Source organism: Sprattus sprattus (genome assembly GCF_963457725.1).
Source record: "Sprattus sprattus genome assembly, chromosome: 2".
NCBI lineage: Eukaryota > Metazoa > Chordata > Actinopteri > Clupeiformes > Clupeidae > Sprattus > Sprattus sprattus.
The window spans coordinates 37,420,530-37,438,545 of record NC_137921.1 but is presented as its reverse complement, the minus strand read 5'-3'; the positions used below and the strand labels follow the sequence as shown (position 1 = coordinate 37,438,545).

At 45.2% G+C, this 18,016-nt stretch overlaps 2 protein-coding genes across 2 annotated transcripts in view; both read right to left on the bottom strand.

Annotated features, from left to right (window-relative positions):
* Positions 1-3,653: 3,653 nt before the first annotated feature.
* cldn34a (claudin 34a) lies at positions 3,654-4,400 on the bottom strand (the record flags this gene model as incomplete). Its single annotated transcript, XM_080831980.1, has 1 exon — positions 3,654-4,400. One exon carries the CDS (start codon positions 4,398-4,400, stop codon positions 3,654-3,656), a length of 747 nt encoding a protein of 248 aa, XP_080688106.1.
* Positions 4,401-6,387: 1,987 nt separating this feature from the next.
* shroom2a (shroom family member 2a) overlaps positions 6,388-18,016 on the bottom strand; it is a 40,035-nt gene continuing 28,406 nt past the window's right edge. Inside the window, exons 8-12 of the mRNA XM_080832135.1 lie at positions 11,389-12,033; positions 9,579-10,214; positions 8,856-9,030; positions 8,245-8,517; positions 6,388-7,767 (exon numbers count right to left, since the gene is read on the bottom strand). Of these exons, the coding sequence (XP_080688261.1) occupies positions 7,483-7,767; positions 8,245-8,517; positions 8,856-9,030; positions 9,579-10,214; positions 11,389-12,033 (2,014 nt within the window). The 3' untranslated portion in view covers positions 6,388-7,482. The remainder of the gene's footprint in view (positions 7,768-8,244; positions 8,518-8,855; positions 9,031-9,578; positions 10,215-11,388; positions 12,034-18,016) is intronic.

Here is an 18,016-nt window from a genome sequence, read left to right as displayed (position 1 = left end):
CCTGCTCTAACTTTACCACTCTTCCTCAAAACTCCTTACAGTGGGGTTTTGGTTGGTAGAGCACAGGGTGACTCCTCAGTCACAACTTTCCAGGTTCCTCTGAAGTGTCACAGTTGTCAGCTTTGGTTTGATTCGTACCACATCATAGTTGTGCTGACGTCAGTACCAGGCCTGCCAGGTCCATTCACTCTGAGCAGAGCTGACCGAGCTTGGGCTGAACAAGCTCTTTTGTTCTGGGACAGACCAACCCGGTGCTGGGCGAGAGAAGACCTGTGGGCTTGGCGTCTCTGGGCAACAATCATAAAGTTGTGATGGAGGCTCCGTTCTGCCCCAAGAGCTTCACAACGGGCCTCGCCACTGTGCCAACAACAGCCTCCACTCACAGTCACGAGAGTGAAATACCTCAGGCCTGTGAGAGAGACCCTGAGCTGGGCAGAGGAGGAGGAGTCTCACTGTCAGTTTGTAGGTTCTGTGTTTGGACAATGAAACCCCAAATGTTTGGAATAAATCAGCCTATTTTTTTTTGGAAGGAGTGAAGATGACAGGGCAGAGAGCATGAGACTAGCTCATGATTGGTTGTTGTAAATTGCCCTTTGTCTACTGGTTAGCAATAGGTGACAAAAAAACTTGATGAACCATGATTTATAAACTATAGAACTCAGAATTTTAATGGCCACTATAATAAAAAAAGCTTGAGGGATTCGATACATTATTTATGATGGAACGAACACCCTGATGAGATTAATTTCAAAGAAAACTGTGCAGTAGGCACATCAGTGTGCCAATTCCCCACTGGATATCAAATAAATTTTAATTGGCAAGAAATAATTTCCCCTCATTGTATGATCCAGGGGATTAGGTGGTTTTGTAACAACAGCAAATCATGTACTTCTCACAGGGCTTGCTGTCGAAATTAATATCTAATTTTGATAAGATTACATTTTGGCAAGCCTGAAAACAGGAGTCGATGAGGGCCAGCGGAGGAAAAAAATCCCTAATAAGAGCCGGCATCACACAGGGAGTCCCTGGCAGAGTTCATTAGGCTCCCCAGCAGGGCACACACCAGCCTGCAGGGGGCACTTTGGTAATTGTGCTCACCATACTAGCGCTGGACCCCGTCTTTCCGGTTTCAAGATTATATCAGCCATAGACATATACAGCCGCGGAAAAAATTAAGAGACCACTTCAAAATTATCAGTTTCTCTGGTTTTACTATTTATTGGTATGTGTTAAAGTAAAATGTACATTTTTGTTTTATTCTATAACCTACTGTCAACATTCCTACCAAATTTCAAATAAAAATATTGTCATTTAGATCATTTATTTGCAGAAAAATGACAATTGGTCAAAATAGCAAAAAATATGCAGTGTCTTCAGATCTCGAATAATGCAAAGAAAACAAGCTCATATTCATTTTTAAACTACACAATACTAATGCTTTAACTTAGGAAGAGTTCAGAAATCAATATTTGGTGGAATAACCTTGATTTAAAATCACAACTTTCATGTGTCTTGGCATGCTCTCCACCAGTCTTTCACATTGCAGTTGGGTGACTTTATGCTACTCCTGGCGCAAGAATTCAAGCAGCTCGGCTTCTTTTCATGGCTTGTGACCATCCATCTTCCTCTTGATCACATTTCAGAGGTTTTTTATGGGATTCAGGTCTCGAAATTGGGCTGGCCATGACAGGGTCCTGATCTGGTGGTACTCCATCCACACCTTTACTGGCCTGGCTGTGTGGCATGGAGCATTGCCCTGCTGGAAAAAACACTTCTCAGAGTTGGGGAACATTGTCAGAGCAAAAGGAAGCAAGTTTTTCTTCCGGGACAACGTTGTACTTTGCCTGGCTGAGGTTTGTAAAAGACCATAAGGATTGAAGCAAAGCGGACTGGAGGTCCCTAAGTTCGTCTTCTCTGATGAGTCCAATTTTCAGCTTTGCCCAACACATGGTCGTCTGATGGTTAGACTGAGACCTGGAGAGGCCTACAAGCCACAGAGTCTTGCACCTACTGTGAAATTGGACTCATCAGAGAAGACGAACTTAGGGACCTCCAGTCAGCTTTGGTTCAATCCTTATGGTCTTTTTCAAACCTCAGCCAGGCAAAGTGCAACGTTGTCCCGGAAGAAAAACTTGCTTCCTTTTGTTCTGACAATGTTCCCTAACTCTGAGAAGTGTTTTTTTTAGCAGGGCAATGCTCCATGCCACACAGCCAGGCCAGTAAAGGTGTGGATGGAGTACCACCAGATCCGGACCCTGTCATTGCCAGCCCAATTTCGAGACCTGAATCCCATAAAAAAAACTCTGAAATGTGATCAAGAGGAAGATGGATGGTCACAAGCCATGAAAAGAAGCCGAGCTGCTTGAATTCTTGCGCCAGGAGTAGCATAAAGTCACCCAACTGCAATGTGAAAGACTGGTGGAGAGCATGCCAAGACACATGAAAGTTGTGATTTTAAATCAAGGTTATTCCACCAAATATTGATTTCTGAACTCTTCCTAAGTTAAAGCATTAGTATTGTGTAGTTTAAAAATGAATATGAGCTTGTTTTCTTTGCATTATTCGAGATCTGAAGACACTGCATATTTTTTGCTATTTTGACCAATTGTCATTTTTCTGCAAATAAATGATCTAAATGACAATATTTTTATTTGAAATTTGGTAGGAATGTTGCCAGTAGGTTATAGAATAAAACAAAAATGTACATTTTACTTTAACACATACCAATAAATAGTAAAACCAGAGAAACTGATAATTTTGAAGTGGTCTCTTAATTTTTTCCGCGGCTGTATATATAAACATTATAGATATGTATATATGTCTATGATATCAGCGATACCAATGGTGGGAACAGTAATGGTGATCAGGTGTGCAGTTCGGAGGTGTCAACAGCGTCATCAGGACTCCTGACTGACATTTATCAGAACGAAGATAAAGAAATAGTTCAAGGGATACATTCAAAAAAAATCTATATTTGAATATTACCTTGGATAAAGGACTTTGCAGTGCATAAACAATATACAATTCCACATTAGATTTACAATTGTATGTTCATTATTTTCCATAATAATACACTTTTGTGAATAATGGTCTGGAATTAACCTCCAGACAGGTATATGAACCAAATCTTATTACAATCGGCAGACAAACAATAGGCATACGTTATTCTGGCCTGATGGGAATAAAATGTCCCTCTAAGCAATTTAGCTCTCAGGGAATTTATGGTTCTGTCAGAGTTAATTACATTCCCGCTATTTTGTATTATCAACTGATTTTGCATTCTTTCTGAATAAAAGTTTGAGAAAAAGAGATTGATAGTCCTGTATTGAATAGCATCAGATATTTAAATGTAACAGGTCATTGAAGGAGCTAAAGAGTTACTTATCTTTTAAGGACCCCCGAGAATGTACTGATCCATTCAAACATCTGCTTTTATAAATCTGTGCAGGCAAGCCACATATTCAGCAGTCTTTCACATCTGAAGTCCATTATTGCAAATAGTGGTGTGATTCATTTTAGCATTCACAGCTTTCTTTTATCAAGTCTCCAGATTCTCAGCCTAAGAACCACTGAGGTTCTACATTGCTACCTGGAGCTGAAGGTGAGGATCAGGGGTTCTGTTCTCCATTGCTACCTGGAGCTGAAGGTGAGGATCAGGGGTTCTCCTCTAGTTCAAAGGCTGTGTTGTCCTCCCCCGCATCGGGACCACTCTCTAAGATGGAGCTGAGGCCCATGGACGGCTGTAACTTTGAGTCAACCAAGTGACCATTAGTCTCAACGCTGGCCTCGGCCTTCTTTGGGTACCTGTAGCACAGGAAGAGCAGTCCACCGAAGGCAGTCATGAATGATGCTCCAATACCAACCCCGATGCCTGAGCCTATGCCCTGGCTTGACGGGGCTGAGGGAAAGTCGTACTCCGGGGGGAAAGCGATGGTGCGATTGTTCAACACTGCCGCCGTGGTCAAGCACAAGGGCACGAGAGCACCCGTTGCTGTGAGCAGGTAGAGAGTCCCTGCAGACCAGAAGGCCACGTTTATACTGCGTCTCTTCCCCAACCCGAAATAGACCTTCCTCATGGCACACCCGGCGACTAGATTCCCGAGGAGGCCCACGGCCACGGCCATCATGATAAGAATCTGAGCCAGGACCATCTCCACAGGAAGGAAGGAGTCTGTGATGGCCATGGCCCTGCAGTACTCCGCCGTGTTCATGGTGTGAGTGTAAAAACATGCCCGCCACACCCCCACCCAGGCCACCCCGGAGGTGATGACCGACCTGTCGGACACGTACCACATCCTCCATTCATTGATGCCAGCGCTGCAAAGGATCAGGATCCATCCCACGGAGCCCATCACCAGGCCCAGGAACTGCAGGTGAGCCGTGTGGGCCAGGTACGCCATCACGCAAGCCCGGGTTCAGGAGAAGAGCACTAGCTACTGGAACCAGAGGCCTGAAGATCACTCACTCGCGCTCTGAGTCGAGGCTGCTGGGCCCCTCAAGCAGTGAGGGCTTCATGGGGACTGAACCCTAAAGGACCTGAAGAAAGAGAAAAGAGAGCAAGAGAGAAGAACAGAGATCTCTTGAGTATATGCGAGTTTCACATGGAAAACAAGTTACGCAAGAAAAAAAGCATTTTGTGTACCTACATTGGACGGAAAATATGGATGCATTGCATAGCTGCATTGTTGTCAGCATTCTACTGGAATTGCGTTCGAATATAGAACTGTTAACCAGACTGTTTTACTTCTCTGTTCAATAAAAAAGGGGAACAACCGGTTTGTCATCAAACAATGATCTTAGTTCCTAAAAAAAAAGTGAGACTTACACTTACTAACTCTATGTACTGAAAATACATACTTAATGCAATACAAGGCAACTTTTGAGTGAATGTCTCACAGCATTCCTGAGTGAAACCACACATCTAACATAGCCAGCAGTGAAATGAGAGAGGGGAGGTGGGGGGCAGAGAAGCATTGCATGACTGACTGCACACCTGGGGCTCAGGAATGCCTTAAGCTAAACCTGAGAGGTCATTTACCGTAACCCAGCGCTCTGACACGATGAGTTGGAGATGGGGGAATTGTAACGGTGCATTAACTCTTCATGTACAGTACATAAGATGAGATGTACAGTACATAAGATGGAGAACCATGGAACACTATGGCGTACTTTAAAAAGAATGGCGACCGTCTTGGCCAGAAATATCCCTTTTTCACCTCAAAGCAACTTTACAATCATATGTAAAATCTACTGAGGAATATTTGTAGATTTAGTTACAGTCATAACTGAGATGTTGTAATTAAGGTTGATTCAGACCACTATCTGAAACTCAATGTCCAAAAGGACATTATCAGAAGACTCTTATCACCTTTACTAGCAGGTTAGAACAACTAGTACTAACAGGGCAAAAAAAACAATACATCATTATTACACCAGTTTTTTAGGCTACACTTCTCTAATGATGTTTGAATAATACACATACATTGATTGTCAGGAATGGATGGCATCAAATGTTTAAAGGCAAAAAAAAAACAATATAACCTCACATAAGCAGGAAAAGGAAATGCAAGGAAAATATGAATATGACTGTACGTACCTTTCACAACATGGAGGTCTTGAATCTCAGCAGTGACAGGTAACTGCTACCAAAACAGCAGGACGGGAAGTAAACAGAACCGACTGTTGCTTGCAGTGCAGCTGTTAGACAAAGCACCTTTCCAATTTTACACGCTCAGAGTAAATATAGCCCGGGTTAATGATTGACTTACCATGAAACACACCACTTCAAGGGGGCGGGGAGTGGTGTTCAGCATCAGATGATAAGTATTAGTAACTTCACTTCTGCTCTTCCCTACAGAAGTATAACAACATAACATCGCATTTTATGATGAGATCAATTTAGATAATTCAATGAAACGACATTCAAATGGTTTTATTTGGGTAAACGTGTACACACACTTGCAAGACAACTACGACTGCAGTTTTACAACCAGGCGTGTCATAAACGTGTCAAGGTCGCATTCTCCTTGGCTTAAGGAAAGTCTCTTAAAGAAATAGTTAAATATTATACCACCTCATTATACTGTACTGTGTAGTGTGGTGAAACACTTGTAGGAAATGTAGGACTTTTATCTACATTGGTTTTAAAAGAGTGTGTGATTGCTAAATGAACACCAATGTAAAACACTTGGGAAACACATTAGTACATGAAGGCACACTCTTGGATGATAACCTTTATTTTGTTGAAATTGTACTGAAGCACTAAACGCTCCATACCGTTTAAATAATTGTCATCAAATATCACCACACACCACATACATTCAAATCAGTCCATTTACCAAGCTGAATGCAATGTGAAGTTAGATTCTCGTAGTTCCTCTATAACGAACGTCAACTCCACTTATAACACTGGACTTTCCAGTATATATACACTCCTCCCCTCATGCATGACACAGTAATGAGACATAGAAGACAGAAGAAATAGAACACAATGAGACAATGAGCAGAGCAAAAGGCAGCTGGTATTTTATAGACAAGCATTGAATCCACAGTGGAGTAACATGGTTCCGTAGCAATTACAGTAAGAGTTAAAGCAATGTTAAAGATAAGCAGCTACACAATAGTGACTGACCGATGTGATAAGTTTGGCCTGGCTAAAATCAGGTGTGCGGAACGAAAGACTACTGTAGCCTACTCTAGTTTATGTACAAGTTTAAAAGGGCTACAATAAATTACTAAAAAAAAAAAACGTTGTTTTGTAACGAGACACAAAAAGACAGAACAATGCGGTATGAAATAATGCACCATCTAAGAGAGTCCGTTGTTTTTTTTTGGGAGATGTGCTGCCCTGTTGCAAAACCGTCAGGCTTTAGTGGTATCCCTGAATACGATTACTGAGTGTTAGAGGGGCACTGAACAAGATCATGAATATGAGAAGAAAACTGTGTGCCCTGAAGCTCACTGATATGACACTGATCTAAGTTCAGTTACTTTCTCAGATGTATGTGTGTGTGTCTGTGTATCAGTTTTTTGTTTGTGTCAGACAGACAGGTAGAAACACAGCTTTAACAATGTAACAAGTGGTCAATAAGACGAATACGCTTATCTCACATCGCCCTCTAGTGGTCAGAAAGCTAATCTGCTTTGTGAGAAGCGAAGCAGTGGTTTGTCAAAGAGTAGTCAGTCTGGTTGGTCCACTGTCTGCTGGAGAGCCCTAAGGGTGCAAGGTGTGCCACGGCATTCTTAACCCAGTCAGGCAGTTCATTCAGTTCAGAGTCATGGTTAAGGGCTTTTCTTACATCAGACAGAAGAGCAACAGTGGTTGGTCCGGGGGTCAAAGTGTGGTCGGAGAGCAGTCAGTTAAGCACTCAATGGCATCTGAACAATATCAGACCATGTCTGGTATAGTTAAAAGGACTGGGCCCAGTCAAGATAGGGGTCTAAGGGGTACAGGAAGTGGTCCAGACGGAATGTTGTCACAGTCTAGATGTCTGCTCCGAGGGTCAGCCTCTGGTCCAGCGGCAAGCTGTCCGTCAGACAATTGAGCTGCTCGTCGCCCAGTTTGATCTTGTCCTCCAGCTTGCGCTGCTCGATGATGAGGGCCGACTTCATCTTGACAAAGTGCTCGTAGTCGCCCAGGCTTTCCTCGTCCAGGTAGCTGGCCAGAATGTCGTAGACCACGCGCTCGCGCCGGTCCAGGTTCTCCTTGAGCTCCTTGGCATCCTCGTGCTGTCGGATCAGCAGCTTGCGCTTGTCTGTCAGTATCCGCTGAGGAGAAATGGGACACAATTAATGACTCCGTTCTGAAAGATAGCAGGACAACAATCTTTGCTCTTATTGGACCGCCATTCTTTCCTCTGGTGATTTTCCCGACTCTTCAGACAATCCTTCCTTTTATCCTCTCTGCCTTTATCCCCTGAATTCTTTCGTGTCTGACAATTTCATTTCTGCTCCATCTATCACTTCTTCCAGCAAAACCAACACCAATCCTGCTCTCTTTGCCCTTAATCATACTAACTCCACTCCCACATCTCAATCTCCTTCTATCTCTTCCTTTCCCCCTTCCCAGTTTCTATCCCTTGAGCCTAGTCTTCCTTTGCCATTCTCTCCATCTCTTTAGCCTCTTCTCCTTTAACCACTCTACATCCCTCTCATTCTCTCTTTCATTCTCTGTCTCATTATCTCCCTCTCATTCTCTGTCTCATTCTCTCTCTCTCCTTCTCTCCCCCCTCCCATTGTGCTCACCCTCTCCTCGGGCGAGGCGTCCTCCTCCAGGGTGTTGAGGGCATTCTCCACACGGGCCAGCCGCGCGGAGAGCGACAGCAGCAGGCTCACCACCTTGTCCAGGTCGCCCACGAACATGCGGAACTTGTCCAGCTCGTTGGGCTTGCACACCTGCTGCACGGTGGCCTCCACCTCCTGGCCCAGCGCGTTGTTGTCTTCCACGTCATCCTGCAGGCTCTCGCGCGCCTCCCGCAGCACCTGCAGCTTGCGGCTCAGGCTGTCAATCAGCTCGTGCTGCCAGGGGGGAAGAGATGAGAGGTGGGAGGGGTTAGGAATTGGTGGGTACTTGTTTTATAATGCAGGCAAGACCCTTCATATACACAGACCTGATTTAAATGAAGGAACTTGTGTAAAAAACACAAAAGGCGGGGAGAAGAATAAGGCTAAGGGGAGAGAATTCCCGACTTGATGTTCAAGAGAATAAACAGTAAAATAGTCCTACATGTAAAATGTTGAAAGAGTGAATGAGTTAGAGAAAATAAAAGAGGAGAAAGACTAAGAAATGGAAAGTGTGAACATGAGAGGGGCAGACAGTGGGTGAATGAGTGACAGCAGCCACAAGTAGCAGGTACCTTTTTATCGGCCAGGTCGTGGTCTAGCTCCTCCTCAGAGTCAGGCTCCTCGCTCTCCTCCTGCTGCATGTCCTTCATCTTGTTCAGGAGCTCCGCCTTGGGAGCCGACGTGCTGTAGTAGGTGGAACTGGTCGCCAGGGCAACAGCAGCTGCCATGGTGCTCTCCTCCTCTTTCCTGAGGTAAACAAGACCAAAGAGCATCAGCCAAGAGCCAAGAGACAATAGGGCACTGAACTGCACGGGTACAGGTTATGCTATGACTGTGATACAGTCCTATGAGACTGAGAAAAATGTGTGACTAAAATAGAGCGCAGTTAACCACTCTGCAGTTCCTAATTCTGCCAGCAGATGGCCTCAGTTGTGCAACTGCCTCTGTCCTGATTGATACACCATTCACATTCCACCCAGCATATTCAACAGCAAAGGAAATCAAGAAGTGAGGTCACGGATTCAGGGAAAAAATACAATACCAAAAGACTAGACCAGACGTTCAGAGTGCTTTTTGAAAAATCCTGACTTCACCATCAAAGGTTTTGGCACAAATATTGGTGTACTAATTATAAATACAGAATAACAGACAATGCTAATCCTGATCCATCTTCAGCATAACAATTTTTAAAAAGGCTAAAAAACTGAAAGAAATCTATTCAATGTTTTGGTACTCTGAATTTCATGCTATCCAAACAGTAGTCTGCCCAGTTGAGGGGCGTAGAGGCTGCCCACCTTTCCTCAGCGCTTCGGGGAGAGGCCTGCTTGGGAGCAGCCTTCCTGCGCTGGTGGGCCCCCTCCAGCAGCTGCTCTCCCTGGGGGAAGAGCCCCTCCATCAGGTCCATGGTGGTCTTCCTTTTGCTCTGGTCCAGGATGTCGGCCAGAGACTTGTCCTTGTCGATGATGTCCCTCGCCAGCTCCTCCCTCTTCTCGTCCTCCGCCGACTGCAGCCGGGTGCTGGTGGACGAGACGCCGTTGTTGCTGGGGTGATGGACGTGGCGGGGGTCCACCGGTGGGGCCTCAGAGGGTCTGTGCTCTCCCAGGGGCCCCTTGTTCGTCTCTCTATTGGGCTCTGATGGCTCTCGCTGGGCCCCAATGTCTGAGGACTTGGGCTCGGGCCCCAGGTCCCTCTGCTGTCGTGAGTAGGCACAGAAGACTGAGTAGGACTGCTCTGGGCCGGCCAGGCTGGTGAGGTGAGTCGCCCCGGGGCCCGTAGGAGCTTGAGGAGCCTCGCTGCCTCCACCTCCACCTCCACCTAGACTGTGTGGGTGGAGGTACTGCCTGCTCTCCTTCTCCGTGTCGCTCTCGGCGTGGACGATCTTGATGGGCACTTTCCTGACAGCGCTGTTGTTCTCCGTCACCTTCTCCATCCTGTTAGAACAACAACAACATAAACGAGAGAGACACACAGACGCGAGCAATGAGCTTTTCAGTTCACTGTACATCCATCTATTTAAGACTCACAAAAAAAAAAAAGCTCCCACGCACATGGCTGTAAAATCAGTGAATAATTATACAAAATAAAATAATTCCTTTACAAAAGGTCAGCCTAGGACGCGGCACTGACCACAGCATTAAATGTGTCAGTTAGGAACGGCTGAGGAGCCAACTTCTCTGTGGACTCCTCTGAGCAGAGGCAGCAGTACAGTCAGAGTGGAGAGCCCATCCATACTCAGAGACTGATTAAGAGTCATATGACATGATGACATTAGGGCGCACTCTTTGCTTTTCTCATTTTTCCCATGCCCAACATCCTGGCACACGGAGGCCGCCGGACTCCTCCCTGCACGTTGGCTCCTCCGCAGTGGAATGCTGCACTGTACAAATCTCAAAACCAGCCCTTCCCTGAGACCAGGGCGCAAAATAAGAAGAAGCAAAGGAGAAGGAAAACACGAAAAACCCACAGCACTCCTCTATGACGTTTGAAAAAATAAAATAAATAAATACAATAAGTCTTTAAGTCTTTGCTATTGGACTGTCCATAGCTTCCTCAAACTTGTTTCATGAATAGAACACACACATACACAGACACACACAAGCATGCCGCTTACAGTCGGGAGGGTTATCAATAAGCCTCTTGTGTGTGTATGAATACAATAAGGAGAGACATGGTGGAACGCCGTCATTAAATTACTGGGCTGGGGAGAAGGACTCTTTCCAGTGATAAATTTAAGACTCCAGTGGCAGAAGGGGGGGGAAAAAAGAGAAAAAGAAAAAACAGCAACCCAGCTGTGTGGTTTTAGAAGTGGAAAACTCCACTGCTTCTGCAGCAGTTCTGCAGGATATGTGGACGTAGTGCGAGACAGTGAGAAAGAGAGCGAGAGAGAGAGAGAGAGAGAGAGAGAAAGGGATTGAGAGAGAGAGAGAGAAAGGGATAGAGAGAGAGAAAGTGAGAGAGAGAGAAAAAGAGAGAGAGGGAGTGAGATGGTCGGAGAAAGTGAGGGAAAGAGGAAAACACATAGGATGTGGGAAAGCAGAGTAGCGAGAGCAGGCGGCACCAGGCTACAGCCAGACGGAGTGGGTTCGGGCGGAGCCCTGCTCTTACCTTCCAGGGGCTTCATCCTGCAGGGAGACAGGGGGCTTGTCGGTCAGTCTCTGGGGAGAGAATTGGGGCGAGGGCGAGCGCTGGCCCTCCATGGTGGGCTTGGCCAGTGCCGGGGCCCCGTGGGAGGGCTGTGGGGGCGGGGGCAGCACAGGCTCCGGCTTCTGCTTCGGCTCCTCCTGGCCCTCCTCCTCCTCTTCTTCCTCTTTCTTCTTCAGCGCTTCCAGATCCCTGTGTGGACAGAGGGCACGGTCAGGTTCCGTGTTGGGGGAGTGATCGCTGGGGACTCCGCCCTGGAAGCCAGAGAGGGTGAAGTGCTGGGGGTCGATGGGAGAGGGTGCGGTGTCTGGATGCTGGTACCTGTCTGGGCGGGGCAGTGGTTGTCTCATCCACTGGGGATCAGGATGGGGGTGCAGGTGGAAGTGACACAGTGTAGGGTCGACTGGGTCAGGGAGGAGTGCAGGCAGAGGAGGACTAGGAGGAGGAGGGAGAGGAGCATCCCAGGCTAGGATGTCAGGGTTCTCCAAAGGCACTAGGGGTGGAGGAGGAGGAGGTGGTGGTGGAGAAGGAGGGGGCAGCTCTGGGAACTGGTTGGGTTCTACTGGCTTCTTTTTCACGCAGAATTCACTATGTCCTCTGTCAGACAACCTGAGACAAGAAATGAAACATTACTGCAGGGTTCTCACGCACAGACACGCACAGACACACACACACACACACAGTTTCTCCCAAGCGCTAAGATCTCTTAGCACATTTCTAAGATATGTTGGCCAGTAAGCATGCTACATCTGAGGGCTGCAAACAAACAAACCCAGCTTTTCTCTGGGCCCCCTCTAGTAAACCTCTTCATCTCCATGCGGCACACAAAGCTCCACTGTGTTTAGTGTAAATCGATATGAGAGAGGACATTTCTCCCACATTTCAGCCTCTGTGCCGGGCTGCTGACGTCCAGCCTTGCGTCCGCAGCAGACGGCATATTTGTGTTCCCACAGCCCCGCCAGGCACTGTGGGTAATGAACGATCGCTTCTACTCCCTCTGCCTCTGCCTGAGTAAATGCATTTATTTATTTATTTATTTATACAAATGTTGTCCATTGTTTTCATCAAATATTTGGACTCGGGACTGTCAATGATTTCAAGATTTATGAATGGTGGTGGTGAGGTGGGGACAAACGGGCTGCTTGTCTAGTTGTCTTGTTAAAGTACAAAAAACACAAAAAAAAACAGTGGTCATTAATGGGCCTGTTCCCAAAATATACCCCGGGACATCCTGCAGACTTGCAGAAGTAGCAATGGAAAAAGGAGGCTCTCAAAGGCACCTATTTAAGTGAGGATGGCTCAGGCTAAAAAGCTCTGTACATCAGCGTAAGTGGGGCAACATTTTACAAAGCGGACAGCAGGCATAAAAGAAAGAGACAAAAGAGAAACAAAGAAAGAATAGCCAATAAAGCCAACAGCATGAAAGAATTCAATGATGTACATGGCATGTGTGCATGCTCTCTCGCGCGCACACACACACACACACACACACACACACACACACACACACACACACACACACACGCACAAGAATGCACTGTATAAGAGTACCTGTCAGGCACAAAGAACCACTGGCTGCACTCCGAGTTGAATGAAGATGAAAAGAAAATACCACTTAAGAGCAGTAAAGGGGAAAAAGGGGGGAAAGTGAAAATCAAAAAAATATGTGTTGGAAGAGACCACACAAGAGAGGAGAAGACAAAAGATGGTGTATCTTACTGCCTACACAGATAAACAGCAATTCAGTTTTTTTTTAACACAGCACTTACACAATATATCTTTTTTTATTTCTATAAGATGTATCTCCCACTGGATAGAGGGGAGCGGAGTAATGATCACTCTGGGGTGGTGCTGAGCGCTGGGTGGCATGGAGTCTGAGGAGCTCTGAGAGAATGGCGTGCCCTTAGAGAGGGGCACGTGGATGTTTTTGGCCGTGCGAACCCACGTGGTGTCTGCGAGCGTGCCGAGGCGTGCGCCTCTGCCGGTGTCTCAGCAGACTGTAATCAAGAATCCGCGTGGTAGCGGCCACAGCACCTAGCCAACGCATCATTACCAGTCTGCATCTGGCAGGAGCCCTGTTCTTCACCTAAGCCTCGACGCTAAACCACACCTCTCTTTATAATCCAAATCATAGCTACTGGTGATAAGTCAACTGGTGGTATCAGACCTATTCACGATAATCTAACCTATTCAAGTTAAGGGAATGTTAAATGCACTTTTTCTAACAGTGCCCAAGAAACAAAACCAACAGGGGTTAAAACTGAGTTTTAAATACAAAACAAATTAGCCCCATTGAGATACACTAAGGCCCAATCTTGAGCTACGGAATTATACCTGATAAAGATGGCCCTCTGTATTCTGACAGCTAAATAATTCACTGGCCATAGTAGATCAGGAAAATGGAAAAAGTTAAAACAACCTTTTGTAGGAGCGTCTTGAATAGGACTGCACTGCAATGGAGAAATCGATTTCATAACATTTTAATCTAGTTGCTACATATTTAGCAATATCCAGATCTGACTCCCAATAACCCTAACCCACATACTTCTGGTCATTTAAAAGACCTTTGCCAGCTCCTATGTGTGTTAGCATGCGTCATCCAAATAGGCACCATAAAAGGTTAAGTACTAGGCCAGTTGGATGGATAATAGAATTGTTGCGACTTATAAAAAGAAAAATTCCCCCTCGGCTGACTATCAATCTTTTGTTGCAACTAATTTCTTTTCAGCTGAAGTAACTGATAAAAGAGCTGATTTATGAATAAGCTGTATCCTTTGAGGTTCTCTGCTCTCCCGAGATCTGAGGTTCTGTCTATAAAGCTTTCAAATGCAAGCACATCGGGCCAAGGTCTGTCAACGGCCCTGTTTATTGATATGGAAATACTTTCAATGTGATGAGCTCTGGTTCAATACTACTGGGATCCAAGTCTAGTCTCTTAGAATTCTGCCCTTTAAATCAGTCATTTGTTCTTTTATTTAACTCTGGAATCCCAAAGCATAGGTTATTAAATTGTACTGTCTGGATTGTTCATTTTATCTGTTTGGTAAGAGTTACTTAGTTGGAGAGAGAAACATGGTCTATATTGCTGGGCCCTCTCTAACAAGAGACAGGAAGTCCAAACAATAAAGTAGATAAAAAGTAGATAAAAATTCAAAGGAGGCGTGAGACACAATAAGACACTGATGAATGCAAAGGTCATGCTGCAGTTGTAAAGAAACATTACATGTTACATCTCCGGAAATAAAGTTCAGCTAAGGGGGGCAGGCAGAGTATGCCCATGAAAGACCACATGTCAGTTGCAGATAGCATAGGTGTGATCATAGGCAAAGCACCCAATGCCAAATACTAGTCTATTAACACTCATACCACTGTGTGCTTACAGTTACACAAAAAGGGTGCAGAAATATGAAACTGTGACAAACACAAAAAAAAAGAATGCTTGGAGGATCGGAGAATTCCCAACCTGTTGACAGCTGACTGACACAAGACGACGGTTTCATTGTGCATTCACTCATCGCCTCCTAATTCTGTCATCTCCAGCTGATTTATTACACAGGGGTAGACCTAATTACAGTGGATTCAGAGACATAATCAACCTCATGGTGGAGTCTATCATTCAGATCTAAGCCCAGGCACTTAAAAGGTAAACAATTATGCTAAAAGTTAGCAATCATCCTTAATTGCCCTGATAGTGAGAGCATAATGTTAAATAATGTCTCTCTAAGTAATAACAACCAAAGCACAAGAGGAATCTTAGGGATCTGGATCCCTGGAGGGGAATTCCCACAAGTCAACCACTGACAGCTTATCAAAGTTCTTGTGGTTTAATATCTGAACTCACCGATGGCCAATATTATGTCCTGGTAGTCTCATAGTGTGCCAATGTAAAACGGAGAAGCCTGTCCTCTCCTGGATGTTGAGAGTGAAACTGACAGCTGCTGCCTGGACCTGTTTTCGCAGATAACTGTGACCCACCTGGGTGGGGCCGCAGCCAGCTCACCTGACGCTCTCTGGCCTGACTATACCATACACTGCCTTTGTGATGCAAATGAGCAAGTCCTACAGGATACCCACTTGGTCAATAGGGCTACTTCAGACTTGATACTCTACACCTTGACATGGGTTTCACTCCAACAGGGGTGTTTACACACAGGATACCTTTCCTGAAAAGATACGGGAAAAACTGGTTGAGGCTCGCTGTACTCGACAGTTTGCAATAACTAGGTCAATCGAAGTCGCTACACAGTTTGCAATAACTAGGTAAATCGAAGTCGCTACACCAAGCGCACTTTATTTTCACTTGATGCCTTTTGGGCGACCTACAGTGGCGACAACAGCAAGACAGGGTGGGAAGGGATGTGCAAGCAAGGGTAATTTCAGTGGTAAAGAGGCACTTTGGAACATCTTTAACACAGGCAGTAGTCAGGACTTGATCGCTTGATAGGGTGCAATTTACAAGCTTAAAATGATGGATGCAGGGATTTGCACGCAACATGCCTATTAAAGTGAACCATCCCTTGCAGTCACAGGATGGAAGCATAAACAGAGGGCCTTGGAGAAAAAAAGGGACAAACTTTGAGAATACCTGAGAGGCTTTCAACACTGGCTTCACTTTAAACACATAAAAGGCTCAGCTTTTTACAGGTAAAAAGAGGTTTACAAGTTTACTGTCAGTTTAGCATATGTGCTTGTATCAAAACTGGTTTTCCAAATAAAATATAATAAAAAGGTTCACGTGTTTACATCTTTGTTTTACCAGTCAAGGGATCCCTTGAATCACTGAAAAGATGAAATTACACTCAAGTTTTTCTAATAAATATGGGAAATTAAAGTTGTGGCTGGACAGACGCAGTGATTATTATGCGCCATTCTCGTTCCAGGGCCAGCTCTTATTGTGACCCTCAGGTTATTAGGTGAAAGGTTAGTGGGCAGTGATAAGACATTGAATAACAGGACCTAAATTAGGTCACTATTGTGTATCCCAAGCAACATGATGTCATTTGTTTGCTGAGGGATTACACTCGTTGGTTCCTGCCGATCACATGACAGGTCAGCAAACAGCTGCACATGACCACCATAACGCCTCCACCCAGAGAATATACAGTGACAAACCTGTTCACACCTACAATAGTCACTGCAATCAACTGTAGGAAAAAGGTTTCTTCTGAAGTGTTGAATTAAATGACCTATCCAAAGACTCACGGAAATGCATTTCTCAGTGTGCTAATGTGTAATTCAGTCAATATCAGGCCTCTTAAATTCTCTAAGTAAAACAAATGGTGTACCTTAGGGGCCATCAATGTAGTAATGTATAATTCAATTCAATTTTATTTATATAGCGCCATAACAATACAATTGTCTCAAGGCGCTTTACAGAGCCCAGAGCCTGAACCTAACCTAAGTAGCAGACACCCATCTCCATCACTGGAGACTACAGAGCTAAGACTAGAGCAGCAGAGACACTAATACGCACATACAGTGCTGCTAAGGGTGAGGTGAGGTGAGGGTGTGCTCCTGTTGCTGCATAATTACCGGGGCTCTAGACGGATGGCATCAAGCTGGGATTGGAGTCCAGCTGCTTGGTATCATCCTTATGTATTATTCAACCACTGGGCTGCAGCACAAAGGCGGTTTTCTAGTGCTCCCAGGAAAAGGCATGGCTGTCATATTCAAAGGGCCCTGTTCTTGTGGATACTCTCATTGAATTAAGCATTTAGGTCACCATACGCTGGCATCAAATGGCTCTTTTGTGTGATGGGCACATGTTCAGTAGGGGCCATATTGCAGACTTGCTGCGGGCCGCTTTTTTTCAAGATGCCAGAGGGGCAAACAAAAAGGCCTTTCTCGGGATGTAATAAAACAAGTCTGGACTTCCTTTGATACAAGATCATTCTGGCAGTTCTAACTAGAAATTAAGTAGGAAGGCCTTCTACAACATAGGCTAAAACCTTTGTTTATGTGGTGGATTTTGCTTTAAAATGAGTATGGAATGGACACACATTGTCTTAAATCTGGAGAAAACCATTTACACCATATCCTGGTGTAAACCCTCTGTGCTGAGGTCTCTTTCGGTATTCTGGGCGAGCTGATTAGACACTTCCTCTTGTGTCACGCTCCAGCCCACACTTCAGAGCCACCCATCTCTGCACAAAGCCCGGTCAGTGTGGGGACGACTGTGTTGTCACAGCTGTGCCGCGGCCGTGCCAATGGCCTCCCTGGCCAGGTCATAAAGAGCGGTCTGTTTCTCTATGACCTGGGGTATGTAAGGCGCCCCCACAGGGGTGGATTCCTCCCTCTCAGACCAAAGGCTCATAATGGGAGCTGTGGACGCTAGCTGTTTAGGTTTTACTTTCCCCAGGATAATCTCATTCTTACCCAAACAGATGCTACAACAAGGATCTAAAAGCGGGCTTCCTACTATTATTATCATTATTGTTGTTGTTAAACAAACAAAGCCAAAGGTTCATAATTCCAAGTAAAAAGAAGAAACTTTTTGAGTAGACACTGACTCTAGTTCATTATTTGTCTACAAAAAGGGAAAAATACATTTGCCCAATACAGCCATACATCTGATACACTCTGTGGAAATGTA